At 38.3% G+C, this 19585-nt stretch overlaps 2 protein-coding genes across 7 annotated transcripts in view; one reads left to right on the top strand and one right to left on the bottom strand.

The window, feature by feature from the left end:
- Nucleotides 1-13547, top strand: part of ARHGAP28 (Rho GTPase activating protein 28) — a 75922-nt gene extending 62375 nt beyond the window's left edge. For 3 of the 5 annotated variants that reach the window (XM_005515913.4, XM_021283725.2, XM_021283724.2), the window contains exons 9-15: nt 837-999; nt 2424-2506; nt 4045-4242; nt 4937-5080; nt 6866-7020; nt 7662-7726; nt 9544-13547. In XM_005515913.4, coding sequence (XP_005515970.4) covers nt 837-999; nt 2424-2506; nt 4045-4242; nt 4937-5080; nt 6866-7020; nt 7662-7726; nt 9544-9635 — 900 coding nt within the window. In that variant the 3' untranslated portion in view covers nt 9636-13547. Of the gene's footprint in view, nt 1-836; nt 1000-2423; nt 2507-4044; nt 4243-4936; nt 5150-6865; nt 7021-7661; nt 7727-9543 lie in introns of all 5 variants that reach the window. The other 2 variants (XR_010470454.1, XM_065053185.1) reach the window with 2 other exon arrangements.
- A 1121-nt stretch (nt 13548-14668) lies between these two features.
- Nucleotides 14669-19585, bottom strand: part of LAMA1 (laminin subunit alpha 1) — a 103596-nt gene continuing 98679 nt past the window's right edge. For both annotated transcript variants that reach the window (XM_065053183.1, XM_065053184.1), the window contains exons 60-63: nt 18872-19025; nt 18131-18264; nt 16860-17082; nt 14669-15206 (exon numbers count right to left, since the gene is read on the bottom strand). In XM_065053183.1, coding sequence (XP_064909255.1) covers nt 15046-15206; nt 16860-17082; nt 18131-18264; nt 18872-19025 — 672 coding nt within the window. In that variant the 3' untranslated portion in view covers nt 14669-15045. The remainder of the gene's footprint in view (nt 15207-16859; nt 17083-18130; nt 18265-18871; nt 19026-19585) is intronic.

The raw sequence follows: 19585 nt of genomic DNA, 5'->3' as shown, positions 1-19585 counted from the left end.
TTTCAGGAGCTTGCATTTTCCAAACAGTGATCTGTGTTTGAAGCCAAATCCTACTAGGAACCTTACTGAATATTTCTCATTCACACACATTTGTGAACTTTAAATAGTTACCCTCCAGAACAGACTCTGTTATCGAGCAAGATGCCAACATGGGATAATAAAAGCATCAAATGAGCACCAAAAATGGTATAATCAATTCTGCCTTAGTTATCTCTTGTGTTTTTTTGAGGTTTTTTTTTTTTTGGCATGTATTAAGTCAATGTTTTCTGACAGTAACGCTTTGATACTTTTATTTTTCTGTGAAGTGATAAATTCTAATTATAACTATCCTAAAAGAAAATACCCTTCAAAGACAGGAAGACCTGAAGTTAAAGCTACTTGCTCAAGGTCCATGGACTCAGATGCCAACAGATTGTCTAGTATGTTCACTGGAAGAAATGCCACTCCTTTGTGATTTAAGGGTTAAAACCTCTGGAGAGCATTTTAAAAAAAAGAACAGCTGTGCTAAAGATCCTGTTTAACTGAATTTTCTGTTTCTTAGTTCTAAGACATTGCACAAATTTATCTTGCTTTAAAACGGTTCAAAGAGGTCACTGGCAGAAATCTAGCTAATGCAAACCGAATTTAGCCTGGGTTGCAAAATATCCCCAGGAACTTGATCTATCAGCCTCCTCTGAACTCCACACAGCTGTGCCTAGACTGCTGCCAGTTTAGGACTACTTTAATTTAACTGTGGTGTAAACCTGCCTGCTGTTTGTAATGGGATTTCGGAAGTGATCTCAAACTGCCGGGTCAGAAGCCACAATTAAAAGTCAGATGTTCCTTTTATCTTTCAGAATCTCCACCAAGAACTTGAGGCAAAATTTTATGAAGACACATTTGACTGGGACCAAGTACGAAACAATGATGCAGCAGGACTGCTGAAAATGTTTATAAGAGAACTCCCAAGCCCCCTCTTCACAGTAGAATATCTGCCTGCTTTCATCACACTGGTGGAAAGTAAGTGGAAAAGGAGTTAGTATGAACTAATCTAGATAAAATGTAATAGAAGATGTTACATGTTTTTCTCTCTCAGAAGCAGAGAGAGAAAAAGCCCCAGAGCGTTGCCTAAAGATTTAAATTTTCTGCAAGCTTTCCTTTTCAAATGGAAAAATGTCTCTGCATTTATCTCATACCATAGATTGTTAATGTGAGATTTGAAATCTGTGAGCAAATCATGGCTGAGCAATGACTTTCATGTATAGACTCTGATTCACACAAATTATAGATTTCACAGATGAAAATTTTTGCAAAGTAAATTCAGGTCACTGCCCTTTAGTTGATATTCTATTTGATCTATTTTATTTCTCTCTGGGTTTACGCTGAGGTCAGAATATTCGTACAAAGATATATGTGATCACGGGAAGATTCAGGCAGTTGGGTTTTGTTTTCAATTGTATATACACCCTCTCAGTCTCAGTACATTTTGTTAATTTATTTTCCAGGAAGAACACAGTTGTACTTTGCGATACTTACTGACTTAATTGCAATTCACTTGAATTAGGACAGAGTGTAACTATCAGGATGATGAATTTATTAGGCCAATTGGTAGAGAAAACTTAGGACCTTTACATAAGGTTGCAGTCAAGTTTTCAGTGTTTACATGAGGTAGTTTAGAAGATACAGGAGGTGATTCCTTCCTGAAACCCTCACATACTTGAGTGTGCTCCTTGGGGGTCCCAGACTGCACGTAGCTATGTTCGCTTAGCAGTTTGGAGGAGAAGACTGAAAAGGAGGTGTCTATGCAAAATAAAATAACTTTATTCCCTACAACAGATACACTGTACACAGCTCACACACTTTTTTTCCGAACCTCTCTCATCCATCCTGAGTGGAGGCAAAAGACAAAGTTATTCTTCCTGTCTTCTCCACACCAGCTCTTCTAAGTGAGCATTGCACAGTATCAGTATATGCCAACTGCTGAAAACAGGATCATGTTTTGTAACTGACAAGGGGGTCTATTTTAATCTAGAGTGCTAGATTGGGACAAATAGTAATATTAGTAAAAAAAAAAAAAAAGTGTAAACAAATATCCATTTCAGTTTGAAAGGGGAGAAATACTTGATTCATATTCACAAGACAATTTGATCATGATATACAAGTGAAAATGACTAGTATAAAAAAACATTGTCTCCTTGCTATTTAGACAGAATTTTATAGACCCTTGTCTCCCCCCTGTGACAATGACCCAAGATGATGAGGAAAAACCCACTCATTAAGTTGATTTTATATTTGGAAAAAAAGGTTATGGATAATCAACACATAAGTGTACTAGTCCCAAATGGGCAGTGGTTGTTGTGTTTCTAGAACTGCTGACCTCAAGGTTTTTAGAACAAACCAATTGCAACTGGGATTTTAAAAATATTAATCATTCCTATTCTTAGAAATCTCCAAGATCAAGTTACAGCTACAAGCTTTGCATCTGTTGATCATGCTGCTGCCTGAAGCCAACAGAGACACAGCCAAGGTAAGTTCTTCATTTGCTATCACCTGGCACCTGTAGTGCTTTTGACTTTAAAATGAGAGACCTGTTTTTTTTCTAAGAGTCAGTGACCAGTTGCTGCACCATGAAAGTATTCATTGGTGTTTTTTATAATTTTCTTGAAAAGAAAAGATGTTCCAACTCCCCAGCTGTCATTTATTTTACAAGAACCCGTTGCCGGAGGTATCCAACTGCTGGTGTCAGTAAATGGCTCACAAGCATCATTTATTCTGGAGCATGCATTTCAAAGAGGCACGTTCCTCACATAGTTTGGAAAGAGAAGGTCCATTTTTCTGTATAACTGGAATTCTCCAGGATGAAGTTAAATGAGAAGCTGCCCCCTAAGCTCACCTGGTGCACTCCCAGTGCTGAAGGGCTTCCAGGACACTGGACCAGACTGGAGGAGGAAGTCCAAACTAAAAACCCCTGAAATGTACATCTGTAGCGTGGATGTCAGGACCTCAGCCTCTTCTGGTTTGGCCTTACAAATCCACACCCACATCCACATACTACTTCCTAATACAGACGCAATGGCTACAGGCATTTTGGGTGCTTGGGAGCTTCCAGGTGTGTCTGCAGCCTGAGACACTGGTTGCATCTTTGCACTCGTTTCCACATAAAGGAAACCTGGGTGAACAAGCTGCTGGGGAGCCCCCAGACATTCCCCTGCTCATCAGGACCTCTGCCATGCATGTGCAAAAGTGACATCAGCGAACAACCACTGAGTGCTTCTTGCTTTCATTATCCCAGCATAAATGATTGGTGGGTTGCTGTCAGAAATTCCTCAAATTACACCACATATGGGACTTTTCAAGAGAGGCTGATCATCCTGGTGACTACAATATAAAAAGCCTTGGCCAGATACATCAAAATAGACACCTTGAAATCTATGAAGACAGTAACTATTCCATTGAAACACCTTTGTATCTTTCCTCTGCTAGAGGATTCAGAGCCTTAGTGCAGGCACTGTACTGGACTTACAGATTTGAGATTATGCTGTAAGTGATAGATAATTTATTAATGTGTGTTTTGATAACACTAACTGTTCCTCCGTGACTGTCTTAGGTGGTCATGCCAGCAAACATCAGAGTAATCCAAATTAGAATGCAAATAACAAGTGCTACTCCAAAGTTCTAAGTGATAGGACAAGAGGAAATGGCCTCAGGTTGCACCAGGAAAGGTTTAGATTGAATATTAGGGAAAGATTCTTCACGGAAAGGGTTGTCAGGCATTGGAACAGGCTGCCAGGGAAGTGGTGGAGTCACGACCCCTGGAGGTGTTTAAAAGGCATTTAGATGGGGTTCTCATGGACATGGTCCAGTGCTAGAGGTAGGTTATGGTCGGACTCGATGATCCTGAGGGTCTCTTACGACTTAAATGATTCTATGGTTCTACAAAAAAGCCTGAATTTCACCTCCAAGTGCAAATATGGCAGCTTTCTAGCCAGATGTGCATTTGAGAATGCTGCATTTAAGAAATAAAATATTTTGTGAGACTCAACATAACAAGTATTGTTTTTCCAGGCTTTCCTTCAGTTCTTGAAGAAGGTGGTTGCTAACGAAGGGAAAAATAAAATGAATTTATGGAATGTTTCTATGATTGTTGCACCAAACCTCTTCATCTACAAAGGAAAACATGCAAACCAACAAGAAATGCAAGCAGCCACCACCACAGCACACATTGTGCGGCTTTTAATTCGGTACCAGGACATTCTGTGGACAGTGAGTAATGCTGGTTCCCTCCTTACGGCTCCCACATGGAGAAGTATTTAGCTAGATGCAGCAGCTCTGTAGAAATCAGAGTAAACTGACCTTCCTAGAAAAAACAGTTAGCTATTCTCTGTAAACTGTCTGGAGTCTTCTGTAACTAGAATGAGATCGGGTGATGGATAACTCTAGATGGAGATTTACCTCACCTAAGACAACCATTTTAGCACGAATTGCCCTGTGGAGATACCTATACCACACCATTGATTATACAGGAGAATGCACAGTAGAATGATTTAATCTCGATGCCCAAGTGAGATATACAGACTTCAATGAAATTAAATGACTGTTTAAAATTTAGCCTATAGTCCTTGCTGGACTTTGGAAGGTTGACATGAAGATGATGACAGTGTCAGCTCCTTTCCCTGTTAGAGAGAGAGGGTATGATGGGTATTGCAAAGACAACCTTGTAATAAAGTTCTTACAACTGCAAACATCACTAGAAAGCTTCATATTATATGAAAGATGATCTACAGTTTCACCAAAGGGATAACTGTGAGTTGTCAGAGGGAGCTACTAATCGCACGTATCTTCTGGCAATAAACAGAGCTTCTGCAGCCTAAAATTTGGTGCCTTTCTAAAGCCCCAACACCAGTTTTATAGAGGAAAAAATTACTGTATATTCTCAGCTCTGGTTTCCTCCCTTCAGGTCCCATCCTTCCTGATTTCCCAGGTGAGAAAAATGAATGAGGCAGCAATGAACAACAGCAAGAGGCAGCTGATGTTTGACAAAGGAGTGAGAAAACTTCTGAGGAGAAAGACCATGGAGCGGGAAAGACCTGAAAGATCAGAGGTGTGATAAAAATATATCATTTTCAACCAGCCACCCTCCTCTCTTATCTCATAAAAGCTTCTGAAGTTGGTGAGGAAATTTTGCTGTACAAAATAAGTTGATTTGGGAGCTATCTTGAAAGATGTGCTTACCAGTCCAACATTTTGATAAGACAAAGCTCTGGAGCTTGATTGAGAAATGGTGAGGAAGACAGAATGATTTCAAGCAGCCCAGGCTCTAAACTGTTATAAACACATGCTGCTTTTGTACCTGTTTTATAAGAAAATGGTGGATTGTACTTGACAGCAATGATCTGTAGACATAAAACAAATGCACAGCTCAATAGATACCCTCAATGGCTTCAATAGACGCCCAAAAGTAACTTACATGTTAGGTGTAATACATAATTTGGGTAACAAAACATGTTATGTACAAGTGCACAACATTTACATTTCTTACAGCAACTTACATCTAGTATTTCCATGTAGTAAACTGCCTTTAAGTATCTGGAGAGAAAGTCTTTAGGGTCTTCCATAGTGGTTTGAAAAAATGAAGATTGGTGAATTGCAAGAGGCGTAATCAAGAAACTTGTCAAGGCCTCTACAGTTGTGGAAGAATAGTCTTGAGGAACAAAATAAAAGACAAATTGGGAAGGAGTGATATTAAGAAACTGTAAGAAATGGAGAAAAAGCCACCTAATACAGACAACAGAGAAACTGCAGAAGGGAACCTCTGGAAAAAGAAATAGAGAAATTATATATACGAAGAGTGAATCCATGCTAATGCAGCTTTTTTGAGAATTAATTTGCCAACATTGTCTGAAATACATTGGCGGTAGGACACACGTTTGTGCTGTAGATGGAGACACACGATGTTTGTTTAAAATGGCAGTGCAGACTACTGTGTTGTATTCACCCTGGAACAAATACTTCTAAGGAGAGTCAATTACTGCAGTCATTGCACCTTTGGGAAGGCAAGTTCATTGAGCATAGTAATTGGCTTTGCATCTAATAAGAACAAGACTAGCCATGGCAGGTAGCTGAAATATGAGGGGTAAACTGGAGACAAACTCTGTTTGGATAACTGAGTTGAATTTTGAGAGCTCTTAACACAATCTCCAGGTCTCAGATGTTCTAAATTACACAGGGACAGAGACTGGAGAGACTATTGTACTCTGCTCAGCATGGTATTAACTGGATTAGAACTGGAATGCAAACCTTGCTAATTGATTTATCCACCATTAATCATGGAAGAGTGCATAAACTTCAGAGATGATCATTTGAACCCTACAAAGGGTCAAATTTCAAATTAACAGAAACCGTATGGTACTTTGATATTTTACTGTATCTACACTTCAATCTAGTTGAAGCTATAGGAAGCAGAAATAGGGAACTGGATATTCATGCCTCAGAAGAATTTCATATTTAAAAGGAGAAACAGATATTCTTAGTCATTTTTATATATTTTTAAATAAGCTGTTGGTTCACTGACCAATGATAACAGAATTAACTTTAAAAATCTCACATAATTACTTGACTCAATATTACTGCAAGCAACTAAAATGCAAGGGTCGTACTTTATTCTGCATGTATTTATGTGATGGAGTTTCTGTCTTTTGTGTCATATCTTATTATACTGTATCTATACATTTGCATTTGTAGGACTGTAAATATGTTTTTTGAATTAATAAGTGAATCCAAAAGAGATTTTCACAAGCAACCTTAGAAGCATGGCAGAACTGCTTCTAAAAGGAGCTACGGCAATATTTATTTGCCTTATACTTACTCTATTGAATATTGATTTTAGGGAGCTGTCACTTTTCCCCCATACCTGCAGACTGACATACCTGAGGGGGTGATAAGAGTTTATGCTCCACTGCATTCAAAAGTCTCTATGGCAATTCAACTCAACAGCCAAACAAAAGCCAAAGACATCCTGGCTCGATTCCACTGTGAAAACAGGTGGGTAAATCAGAACATTTTGTTTTTTCCTGAAAAAATAATGTCAAGCTTATTAATTAATATTGTCCCCTTTACAAAGATTCATTGTGTTACAATAATTCTTTTTCTAATCTAAAATTGCTAATTTATGGTTGTGTTGGTCAAAGAAACCACTGATTTTATTCTTTATATTTTACTTAATAATTGGCTCCTATACAGAATCAATCTACCCTCTGTCACTTCTAAAAACAAACGTTTTATAGATTTGCTGCATAGATAACCCAGAGGGATTGTCTTACATCTGCCAGTAAGACATTACTGTTTTTATTTCTGTAAGGCAGCAATTATTAAGTTATGGGAAATAGTAAATTGTATCTGAACGTCTTCTCTGCATAGTTTTCCCACATTACCACATAATTCTGTTCTTTAAATAAATAATACAAAATCAACAATGTAATAGAAGGCTTAGCTAACTGTGACACAGTAATCTATCTCTGTAGCAGATTCAGTATTCTGCAGTGCTCCATTTGGTGGAAGTCTTTGCTTTTGATAATTAAGTTCACAGTGGAAAATAAAATCAACTTTCAGCTTAACATAGATGGTGGCTGATAAGAGAGTGCTTATAAAAGAAAGGTGAACTGAAGGGTTTTTTTCTATCCTAGCAGCGGTTCATCACAGAACATGAGAGGCCAGATCCAAAGTTTACATGAAATTGGAGGAAATATAGGTAGGTCTCATTTTTGAAAATTCAATTCTGAATGTCCTTAGCCCCCTAAAACACCTCAGGGCAGTGCTGTTTTCATACAGCTGGGTCTCTCCAACCTTCCACTGCATCTGCAGGAAAGGTGTCTGACCCAAAAGCTCTTAAAATCAAGGTAATGATTCCTTCTGACTCCAGCATGACTGGAAGCGGACCCTGCCGGAGATAGTGACCTGACCTCAGCAGGACTCCTTACAGTCTTGCCAAATTCATCTGACCTTTCATTTACCTCTATCACTCTCATAATTGAGTGTTTCTCCATGGTTAAGAGATTCTGAGTCTTCCTCTTGCGAGCACATTCCACCTCACTGTCAAGCCTTTTCCCAAGACCTATTTCTTCCTCACTGTGTTAACCTTCTCCAAATAAAAACCACAGAATTGAGAATTCAGCCCCTGCATGTATGGGTGTTCTATACTCCTACTAATCCATGTGCTTTATTTAGACTGTAAATTCCTTGCAGCAGGGAATTTGCCTTCCGCATTTCATGCAGCGATATTTTTGTAACAACAGTGGCTTGCCACACAAGTTCCTGGCCTAAAGGTCAAAAAACAGATTTTAATTTGATACTGCACAGTCCTGACTCTCTCCTTTCTCTATTCATAATAAAAGTCTGGATACTCTGTTGGAGTCTTTTGTCAACTGTCCAATTAGATTATTCCTTAATTCTTCTAGATTAAGCTCTAAACAGTTGCCATAAAGTTACCAGAAAACAACATGGACTTGCTTCAGCAGCAGCCAAGAAGCAAAGTCTTTATTACTGAAGATACACTCATATAAAACTAAATTTGATTAGTGATTTTTTTGCCTCGTTTAAGAGGATGACCAACCAATCCTAAAACAACAGAAGTTCCCAAAGGCCTTGTGAAGCAATGCCAAGTATTCCCTGTATGCTCTTTCAAACATCTGGACATTTAATTTGCTTCTTCATTTAAAATTATTTTTATAACCATAGATCTTCCAGGGCACCTCATTCTACTGATTATGCATTAATTCATTTATATTGCTTTCAATTTAATAAAATCATTGGGATTTTAATGACCTTATAAGTAACTGTACAAAAGTTTTACCATAATCCTTTGTGTCACAGCCCTGTAACCTCATCAGCTGAATTGCTTCACCACACAGATTAAATGCAATATAGTCCAACAAATCAACTTAACTCAAGAATTTATTGCCTTATTACTCAATTAAGAGGCAGTAGATGCCTTTTTCTGTGACAAAGGCAGCAGGGACTCCCCAGCCACCCAGTTCCTAGTCCCAGTCACCCCCTAACAAAACCTTCTGACTGGCAGAACGGCCACTGCCAAAAACCTTGATATAGTTCCTCTATTTCTTTGCAAGACCTTAGCCTTGCTGGATGGGAAGACATGGTTTACAGAGCTACTTTTTCAGCATTTAAAAATAGTGTAGAAACAAAGTCACAGAGCCAAGTAAATCCAAATAAATTAAAAAAAACTGAAACATACTGTGGCACTTACAGTAACAGTGTTGCTAATACTTCTAAAGAAACCATGATATTTGTTCACCATTTGACCAAATGCTTTGTCCATAATGCAGGGCATCTAGCCTGGAAGTGAAAGTGAACTCATGACTCTTCTCACTGAGTAAAATCACTGACTAGTTCTCCAAAGCCCCTGTTTGTATCCAGGCAGGGTGTCAGCTGGACACACCAAGCTAGGGTCTCTGTGTGCAAGTCAGAGATACATCCAAGGACATTTTAACATCCCATTTATTCATGTGCTCAAAACATTTGATGATTCATGGCTGTCGATTTCCATTTCAGGTCAGCACTGTTTGGATCCGGATGCATACATGTTAGATGTTTACCGTGCCAATCCTCAGGCAGAATGGGTGATAAAACCAAAAGCAAGCTGAAGCAGAAGGCAGCGGTGTACTGGACAAAAGCCAAATGGACAACAGTGATACCTGTCATTTCAAGAAGCTCTTGGCAGAGATGAAACAAAATGGTAGCTACAGGATATAATTCCTTCCTACTGTACTGTCCAACTGCTGGTCACCACGCACTACTTTTGGTATGAGCATTATCACTCCAGCTTCTGGACCATCTGAAAATATCACATCAGTTACACTTTCATATGGGTTACACTTGTGCTAGTTGGCCCAGGAGTTAAGGAGAACAGACCAAGGTACGGTGCACAGAAAACAACCTGTTGCATACAGAGTTGTTTGTTTCCTGACCTGGTGTTAGAACATTTTTTTTAAAGAATCCAGTAGCATCTGTGGATGCATGAAACACTACCAACCACAGCGTAACACACAAGCATCACAGAGATGTTCAAGAAGAGAAAGTATCTGTCAAGTGTGGAAGAGAGGAGCCCGACCTTCAGCAGTGCCAAGACGTAGCTATGGGACAGAATCAAACCCTTCTGCTGAAAGTAAACCTGTGCAGTGTGCATTACTGCAATATTTATGTCTCTCAGTCACACCTCATGAGTACCTAATGCTGGGGGAGGGATGGAGGCAGGAAGAAGTAATACTGTATAGACAGCTAAACTCTTTATATATACATTATATATACTACTACCAGTCCTTCAAAATTGCCTGTCTGGATTACATTACTGTGTGCAATTGTAGCACCACAAACCATTTTCTCCTTCATTCCCCTGCAACATACACAAGCTTTGCGAGACAAATGCTTGGTGAGAAGGGGCATATTCCCCTGACTCCATCTTTTACATGATACTCTCAGATTTAAGTCTGTGTAATGCCATAATGAGATATGTGTTAATGGTGCAACTTACAGCCATCATCTTTTTTTGTTAAACATTATAGTTTCTTTATTTGTAACCTAATTATTTTTCTTTTGTTTATTTTAGCTTTAATATGTAAGCAACTTTTATACTATTCAGCTGCATTGAGAAGAGAGGTCTTTGTCTGGACCTTGTAAACTACAGCATGGAGAAGAAAAAGAGCTTCCAATGAGCAGAGGGATTTAATACTTTTATTTAACATTTACACATTAAGGCCTTAAAACTGTAGCCAGACTAGGCCCAGTTGTGCTGGAGGGGTTTACAAATACATAGCAAATTGCAGCTCCTTTTACAGATGGCAAGCAGTCTATGGAAACACACAGGCTGACAAGAGAACAGGGGCTGCAACTGCCGTGGGAATGCAGCACAGTAAATGTTAGACAGTATGGTTTGCAGCCAATCCCAAGGGTGAGCATCATTCTTCACCTAATCCTCTGGTTTTAGGCTAAACTATATAGAACTAAAGCATGATTGTTAAGAAGGGAAACCATAAGTCTCTGGAAAACTGCGAGTCTCTTTTTGTTGTTGTCTAACACAAAAAATAGGAACTAATGCCTTCAACTGCACTGCAATGTCTCTGTCATCAGATGACAATACTGTACAATTAATTTACGCACAGTCTGAGCAGTGGGTTTTGCTCCTGATTCAGACACAAGGATGAGGCAGAAGCTGGTCCTCTGCTTACCAGGTAGCAATGTAAAAGCATTCTGAACCAAGTCCTCCAGGTGAACATGAAGTATGTTGTCCTGCAGAGAAGCTTGTAACCTGTGATGCTCTGCTGAAGCTGTGCAATAAGGATTTTCACATTCTGGAAACCCTACTTCTGATTCAAAGTTAACTGTATTCTCCAGTAGTTAACTTTCATTGTTAGTGTTCAGTGAAATAAATCAATGTTGAATCAATAATTTTAGCAGCAACAATAATGTCTACAGAGGGCAGATCCCATCCATCTTTCTTACCTTCTTGAGATTAAAAAAAATTATAAACAGTGAAATTTTTAACTTTCCAACTTTAGTTTTTTTTCCCTTAACACTAATGGGTGCACAGTTGCAGCCAGGTTAAGACCAGGGACAGGGACAGTTGTATTATAAAATACACTGCTTATTTTGGCGAATATTTATTTTAAGTATGTGAGAGAGAGTAGGTTCTGTGGTTTGTTCATTGGACTAAGCATAAACGTTTTGTCAAGTGCTTTATTCCAGATTCCCTTTAGTTCCCTCTGTGGCAATGGACAACTCTTTCAACTATGCTGCCCTTTTCTTTTAGCTGTAGAACAGGACTAGTACTTTCCTTATAAAGGTAACATGCAAACTAGTGGAGTTAAATTCTGCTCTCAGACGCAGCCAAACAATTCCCTGAGCAGAGCAGGAGTTATAAACATCCATCTAGGAAGGGCAAACTCAGCAAAGGGATTTTATGTGCCAAGTGCATTGAATACGAAAAGTATCATATAAATGCTAAGCATCATTGTACTTATAGCCAACGAAAGAGCTTTTATGATTATACAGAAAGCCTGAATGTTAACTAAAGAATTTGAAGTGATGTAGCAAATGAGGTAACTTTCTACAGGACTCTCAAACAAATGTATTGACCTCCTCCATCTTGCCCACTCAGTTTATACCGTGTTCTCAATGGCCACGCAAGGGAAAGCACAGAGCACCCCTGTGCTCACACTGTAACTTGCTCAACATGTTCTGGACCCTGAAATGAGGACATCATTAAAATTTTCTGAAGTAGATCTCACTTTATTCCATACAGGATAGAAAGGGTCTTTGGAAGACTTTCACGTCTACCACTTTGCAACTTAGGAAAGCCAAATCTGATATAAGGAAATCCATCCTGAGAATATTTGTTTTATAACAAAAGTTATAATTTTAGTATAAGACATGTATATCAGCAGATGAACTAGATTCTACATACAGTGCCCAGGGTACTACAGCATGACCAATTATCTGCTGTCTCTGAAACAAAATGGCAAAAATTCTTTTTTGATACAAATGGACCTAATGACCCATGTGTACTGTGGTTAATATTGTTACACATTAAGTTGTTTTGTGTTGTCGTGGTACACTAACCTGATTTAATATGCAGCAGACAAACTGAACAACCTGTATGACAATTTTGAATATGAGGTCTCAGCTTTAGGCCTTACATTTCAAAATGCTGGTGGAGGCACCTGGATTTTTGTTCCTCCTGACAGCAGTTGAAGTCAAAACCAAGTTATGAGAGGATTGTCACCCAACAGAAAGCAACATATGTGGAAAGCTACTAATAATAAAGTGGTAGCAAGCAGGGAGAAACTCAGTGAACTCCAAAGATGCCTCAGGCATTTATGTACTCCATGGTTCTACAAAGACAACATTTTGCATGTCAACACATTGAGAGTATATACAAGAAGCAGATATTGGAAACAGACTGGAATGCTTTAACCCGTTGGTGCAGCTAATGTCATTAGAATGTGTGCGTGTGCAAATGTGTCTGTGTCTATGTATAATATTAACTACCTCACCCTGCATTTTCCAGGAAAAATATTTAGGTTTAGAGGTTTAATATTCAAAACCTTCCTGTTACAATTTTCACCTCTACACCAGTCTCTTCCATTGATACAATGTTTCTCCTTCTAATGGGCAAGATTTGGAAATTACCAAAAAAATATATATTAAAAGACATATTTCAGGATACGGATGAAATTTTATCCAAACCATGTTGCTTTAATTACTGCTTGTAATGTGACCCTGATGAGATAAGACCTTGGGGTTAATAGATAACAAATACAAACATACTGTGGTTCAGTTTTTATTTTTCAATGGCTTTCCATTAATGTATGTCTTCTCTGGAAAATAATACAATGCCACTAATCAAAGCAAAATGTTTGTATGTACGTTTCCCTTACAATCCTCATTATGTTATGTCTTTTGTTGAAATAAGCCCACATGTAAGTGTATTTGTACAGCAGAATGTGTCCATTGTATCGTATTTGTGTCAAAAATAAAAACAATACCAACAAAAAAAAAAATTTCAAATCTAAACACGTGGTTTTCAGATAGAAGCAGTGACAGAAATTGCAAAAAGCAGTGGTGAAACTGTCCTAAAAACAACTCTCTTGTTAAATCACCTAAGCAGCTCATCCTTGTTCAAGTGGAGTTCTTTGCTCCAGTCCTTGCTCAAGTGGAGCAGTTCTTCACTCCAGGAGCTCTTCCCTTTGACTACTTCAATGCAAGGTACAAAATGACACTGCTTGGAATCCTACTTCATTGGAATAAATGACAAACTGCTTTGGGGTTTCATTTGAGATGGTATTTTTTTAAACCAGCATGATATACATGGAGCAAAACTCATTTTAGAATGAATTGTAAAAAAAGTATAGTAAAAGCCAAACAAAATTCTGAGGAGCAAATAAAAATACTGCAAGTTCAAAGAGAAAAAAAGGGGATGGATGTGACTTGTAAAGAGCTATGTTTATTACAGATGCATCTTCAAGTACAAGACATGGCTGTCAGTGCTCAATGATCCAGCCAGTTGATGAATGGATGTCCTCACTTGAGTCAGATCGAGCGACTGTCCCCAAACCTGGCTCAAGCGCAACTACTGGAAACCTCATTTTAGAAACAGAGGCAGGCCCAGTGGGAAGAAGTGAAGATAGAACTGCTAACTGGCCTGTGAATTAGGAATTGCGGGGCATGAAAGGCGCTTCCCTGTGTCCTCTAAGAAATACTGTTTTCCCAAGAAAGATGCATTAGTTCTGACTGCAAGAAAAACCAATAGTTGTCCCCATGCCAACCCAAATAATTTTTTCACCAACACAACATTTTATGGGCATCTCTGTGGTGTGGAGTTGCTGCTTGTCCTGCAGGTGATTCCATGAAAGCATGAACAGGAAAATAATCATCCTAGACAATGTGGCTATAATGGGCATTGGAAGCCCTGGATATCAAAGCAGAGGTAAAAGGGATCAGAGCTACCATACAAACTATAATAAGAAAATTCTATCAATTAGACTGAATCCAAGACCTTCATCATTAAGCCTTTAGTCTTGTGCTCCCTCTGCTGGACTCCATCCACTTGAACGTGTCGCTTCTTAACCTTCCCACTCTTTTACTTCTAACTGAAATACACAGACAACCGAACTACATGAAATAATGCACAGCTTATTGTAGTTTATTATGCAGTTAAAAATTACCTTTTATAAAATGACCAACACTCAATATGAAATACTGTCACGTAATCAAAAGAAAACATACTGTAAACACTGATTAACAAAAATTCCCAAAAGAAAAACACCCATTTAATGCCATTACCATTGTAGTAGAGGTATTTGTTGTTCAAAACCTTTTTGTTAAAATGCAGACATAGAGCTTCTGACTATAAAAAAATAAATGACCTGAGTTGGAAAACAACCAGAAAAATCGAAGAGATGCAGGCTCTCACCAATTCTTCTTTTCATTACAAAATGAGAATGAAAAATAACAGATCAACAAAAACTCTCTCTCAGACTAGACAAGCTCTGCTGCAGTTCAGTGCTCAGCCCCGGGGCAGGAATGAGGAAAGACTCCACGCAGGTCAAAAGCTCTGCTGAAGTCAAACAACTCCACCTGTTGGCCCTTGGTCAACACAAGCTTCCTCAAACAGCCATGGAATGAGCTCTTGCTTGTGAGGCAGTTTTGCTTCACATCAGCTGAAAAACAAACACGAAATACATTGAATCTATATGCAGTGAACTGAAACAATACAAAGATGCAGGTTATTCAACTGCTTCCCTTCCCTCCTAAACAAGAGAGAAAACCAACAGCTGAGGAGTAGCAAGTTCCCTTCACGTTTGGATGATCTTGGACATTCCAGCATGGACAGTCACTTCTGCCTTTGAGAGTAAGCCATGCTCTGGGATAACTTGTGCAGAGTTTGAAGAAATAATTTGTCAAGATAAGAGAGGGGGAAAGGGCGGAGAAAGCCACTCTAGAGAGGTGTCTTTCAAGTTCAAATTGGAACTGGCAGGGTATGAAGCAACAGCTGAGCTGTACACAGCCATGGACTCCATTGGCAAACCAAAACAAGAGGTTGGTAAAGAGTCCAACTCTTTTTTTCATACAACCTGTGAAACAATTCATTCCATTTCTGCAGTATTCAACTAAACTGAATAATTTCTCTGTTCACTATTAAACCTAATCTTTACAGACGGAGCACTGAAAGAAAAATTAATATCACTTTACCCTACTGCTAAAAAAAAAAAAAAAGGGTTCACAAGAAGCTGGTAAACCACTTTGGTATGTGAGGAAGATCAAATATTAATCAAGATCTGGTTAATCAGCATGAATTCATTTTTCATGAAGCACCAAAACCTTGTCCAACAGAAGGCTCTATAACATTTCAAGCTATTATCCCTAAATCTTCCCAAATATTTAAAAGCTGAGTTTGCCCTTCAAGACCTCATCACTTTGTTTTCACACAAATCTGAGTATCTGAACTGATAAACTGTAACAGCTTTTTCAGAGACAAATGGATATGGGCATTTTTTGCTATGTTTAAAAGCATAAGACATTCAAATCCACACAAAGCCTACCCACTCTCAGTACTGATGCATTCATTAAAAAGTGTGCCTGCAAAAAGGCTAAACTCATGATGTTCAAAATTCAGTCCTCTTAATGAATATTGTCTTGGCTCAAATGATCAGCTAGTGAGTTGCACAACTTAACTGAAAAGTAATTCAATTATATATTTTTTTGTTATTGGCTTTTTACACTACCATCGTAGTATGATTGACAGTTACTTCAGAAAGGAATTTACATAGAACAAGGGAAATATGTTCATCTGCAGCAGCCTGACTTCTGCCTGCACAACCCCTGACAAAAATAAGTCAGAGAAGAACACTACAGAAGCCTTACTTAGACAAATTTGAGGGAAAGCCTTAGTATCAATTTGACTGCAAGAGAACTGCACCTCAGCATACACAGGCAGAGATACTGTGAAATCTGAGAGAGACTGCGAAAGACAAATGATGTGGAAGAAATCCTTCTGAAGAGCTAAGGAGCAGGTTTGTGTAGGAAAGCGACAGGAGTTGAGTCGATCTTGCCAACATACTCAACAGCTCAACACAGTCCTCCACAAAGACAGTACACTCAAACATTAATATGCTGTGATCCCAGCAACAATGTGGAAAATGGTAACTATGATTAATAACTCAGTCACGAACTCGATTAATCGGGGCAAGAGAGAAAGAGAGCGCAAGGGAGCGAGGAGCGGGAGGGAGAGAGTGCATGTGTTACGAGTCATTTTTATGAGAGAGAGCAAGAGTGGGAGGGAGAGAAGGGAAGAGAAATATTATTGTACCTACCAGGATAGCCTCCAACATAAATGGGATTGTTTGTATCTGCAGATGTTGACTGGATGTAGGGATTATCAGTTTGAACCAAATTCCCATCAATTATCAGCGAAATGTGATGTTTGCTTTTGTTTGCTTGAAGCTTGTGCCATTTTCCATCACACAAACTATTTGTGCCTCTTGGTTCATATGTAGCTGTTATTCTGCCAGCTCCATTGTTGACATGGAATAAAACCTGTATAAACAGCCAGATGCCAATAAAGATATAAAGTAAGAATACATGGACTAATTTGCCTAGATAAAAGCACAATCACGCTGGTGCAGAGATTTCCGTTTTAATAAACGTTTGATAATTATGTAAAGCTCATGTGTACTTTGATAGAGTGCGTCCTTATTGGAGTATCTTTAAAATCTAAAAGACTTAGATCTATCCATGCAGCAGTGCATTGAGTTAGCTTGGTATACTTCACTTGGGCTTTCTATGTTTTTTACAAATACAAATCATTTTCTCACAGAAGCTGAGACTTCAGATCTGAAAGAAGATCCACTGTATCTAAGTGAAGAAAAGGAGAATGGACTGAAAAGCACTTGTCATTACCAATATGTGTACTGATTTATTTCATGTATTTATTTTTCAAAGCAGCAGACATTTCCTCAACTCTGTGGTGAGGATTAATATGTAAATATTGACTAAGAAAGCAGGTCCCGCAGAAACAGTGATATTTAACGCTGTCTCTAGCTAGGAAGCTTTGAATAAAAAATGAGCTGTTTCTCAGAAAAGGAAATACTTAAGAGCAATCAAGTATACATTTTTTATGCAGGAGATGAGTAGAGAACTATGTATTGATTGTTAAAAGGTTTATGGAGCATAATGGCCAGTAGAAGTAGATAGTGAGTTAATTGCTTATGAATATTGAGGAAGAAATTACAAAACACGGTGTTTAGTATATGCAATAACACATTTATCAAGGGCAAGTATAGCTCTATGGCAGAAAAAAATATTAAAATATTAAGTTACAACAAAGGTACATACTTGGTCTACCGTGCAAGGTATGTGGTACAAGTCACAGTAGCTGCACACTTACGTAAATTACACTAACTAACAAGGCAAGAAGTTCCAGGGACTTCTGCTAATCTCACATTTTATCATATGATGACAATGAGAAACCTTGAGACTGAAAGTCTGTCCTATTTTAGTTCTGTAGGGATTTGGTTTAGACATTTTGCTTCCACCACATTTCACTGGTGTCTATTTAGTGCCACCTAGCAGTTCTGCAGCCTACCTTGCCATTTACAATCTCCAGTCCAATGGCATCAACCTTAGCACTGCTGACACCCAGGAGAACGCCGTGCAACGCTGTCGTACGAAACTCCAGCATGATGTTCACATCTGATCGGACTTTGTAACCTTCTCTGACTGAAAAGAAGTTATGAGTTTCTAATAGAAGATTTGTGACCCACAGTACAAAGTAGAATACATAGTCATTAAAAGGCCTAAAAAGCTTGTTAATTAGTCTGCCAGGATATGACCTTGTGGAACCTCTGAAAAGTAAGTTTTTCAAAAGTCAGTATTCACATTTTATATTGGAAAAGGCGAATTCCCAAATAAGTTTCATTTATTTATATTTAATACATTCTATCTTACTTGTAAGAAACTGTAAAGAGCACATATTAATGTAATCCTTCATGTTACTCAACAAGTACCCTACATCTTCTATCTCCATACCATTTAACAGATGTTAACATCATTAATATGGATATTCTTAGCTGAAGAAAGAGGTAGTTCATTTCTTTCTCAGTGCTAGAATCATCAGCTCTTTCATATGTGGAAGACAGCCTTTTGCAGAAATGCTCACTTGGGGATGTACGGAATAAAGAGACCCAAGTTAGAAATATATATGCAGGGCATGCACCCTTTGTGTGAGGAGTCAATTAATTACACTAAGTTCCAGCAAGACCTAACAAGAGTATGTTTTCCTTAATATTAATTCAGTAAGGTACTGCTTTCTTTTAATGACACTTACCAAGAGCAGCAAAGCCACTCCCATCGAAGAAAGTACCTTCTTGCACTGTTACATAGCACTTATTCACAGCAAAGATGGACACAGGGCTCTCATTGTCCAGTTGCTTGCTGTTAATTGTCGTGTTACCAATGCAAGCAGGAATACTGTGAGTCACCTAAACATAATGAAATATGAAGAGTTAGTGTGTAATACAAACTGCTGCAGTGAGAGAGTCTCAGTGACTGACTTGATGTTATCATAAATAAAAAAATCCTCTAAACAATACACAGCAGAATCTAAAATCATTACATTTCTTATTGTCCTGGTTTTGTTAAAAAACAAGTTTCTCTTTTAATGAATTTGCCTGTCAGCTAAAGCCTTCATATTAGCTGCATTTTCCTGGAGAAACAGATACATGTTTTGGTAAACATAGCAATGGAATGTGAAGTTATTGATAAGCATGGATGGACATCTCGCAATCTAAACCCTCAACACTTATTACATATACTTATATAACACGTCTTAAGAGTCAAAATAACTATTGTTCAGAAACAGTATTCGCTCCCTGTAGCATATAAAAAGAATTGCATTTGCCTGAAAATGAGCAGGGATATCCCCCCAACAGTTATGCTTCAGCAAATTAACAAGTAAATCAAGATTTTGAGACATTTTGTAAGTATAGATCACCAGAGCCAAAGTTTCATTAGAATTACTCACTACTACTATTTTCAGCAA

The sequence above is a fragment of the Columba livia genome, chromosome 2 (genome assembly GCF_036013475.1).
Source record: "Columba livia isolate bColLiv1 breed racing homer chromosome 2, bColLiv1.pat.W.v2, whole genome shotgun sequence".
In the NCBI taxonomy this organism is placed as follows: domain Eukaryota; kingdom Metazoa; phylum Chordata; class Aves; order Columbiformes; family Columbidae; genus Columba; species Columba livia.
The sequence above is the reverse complement of the archived record's forward strand: the minus strand, read 5'-3'. Positions and strand labels throughout refer to the sequence as shown.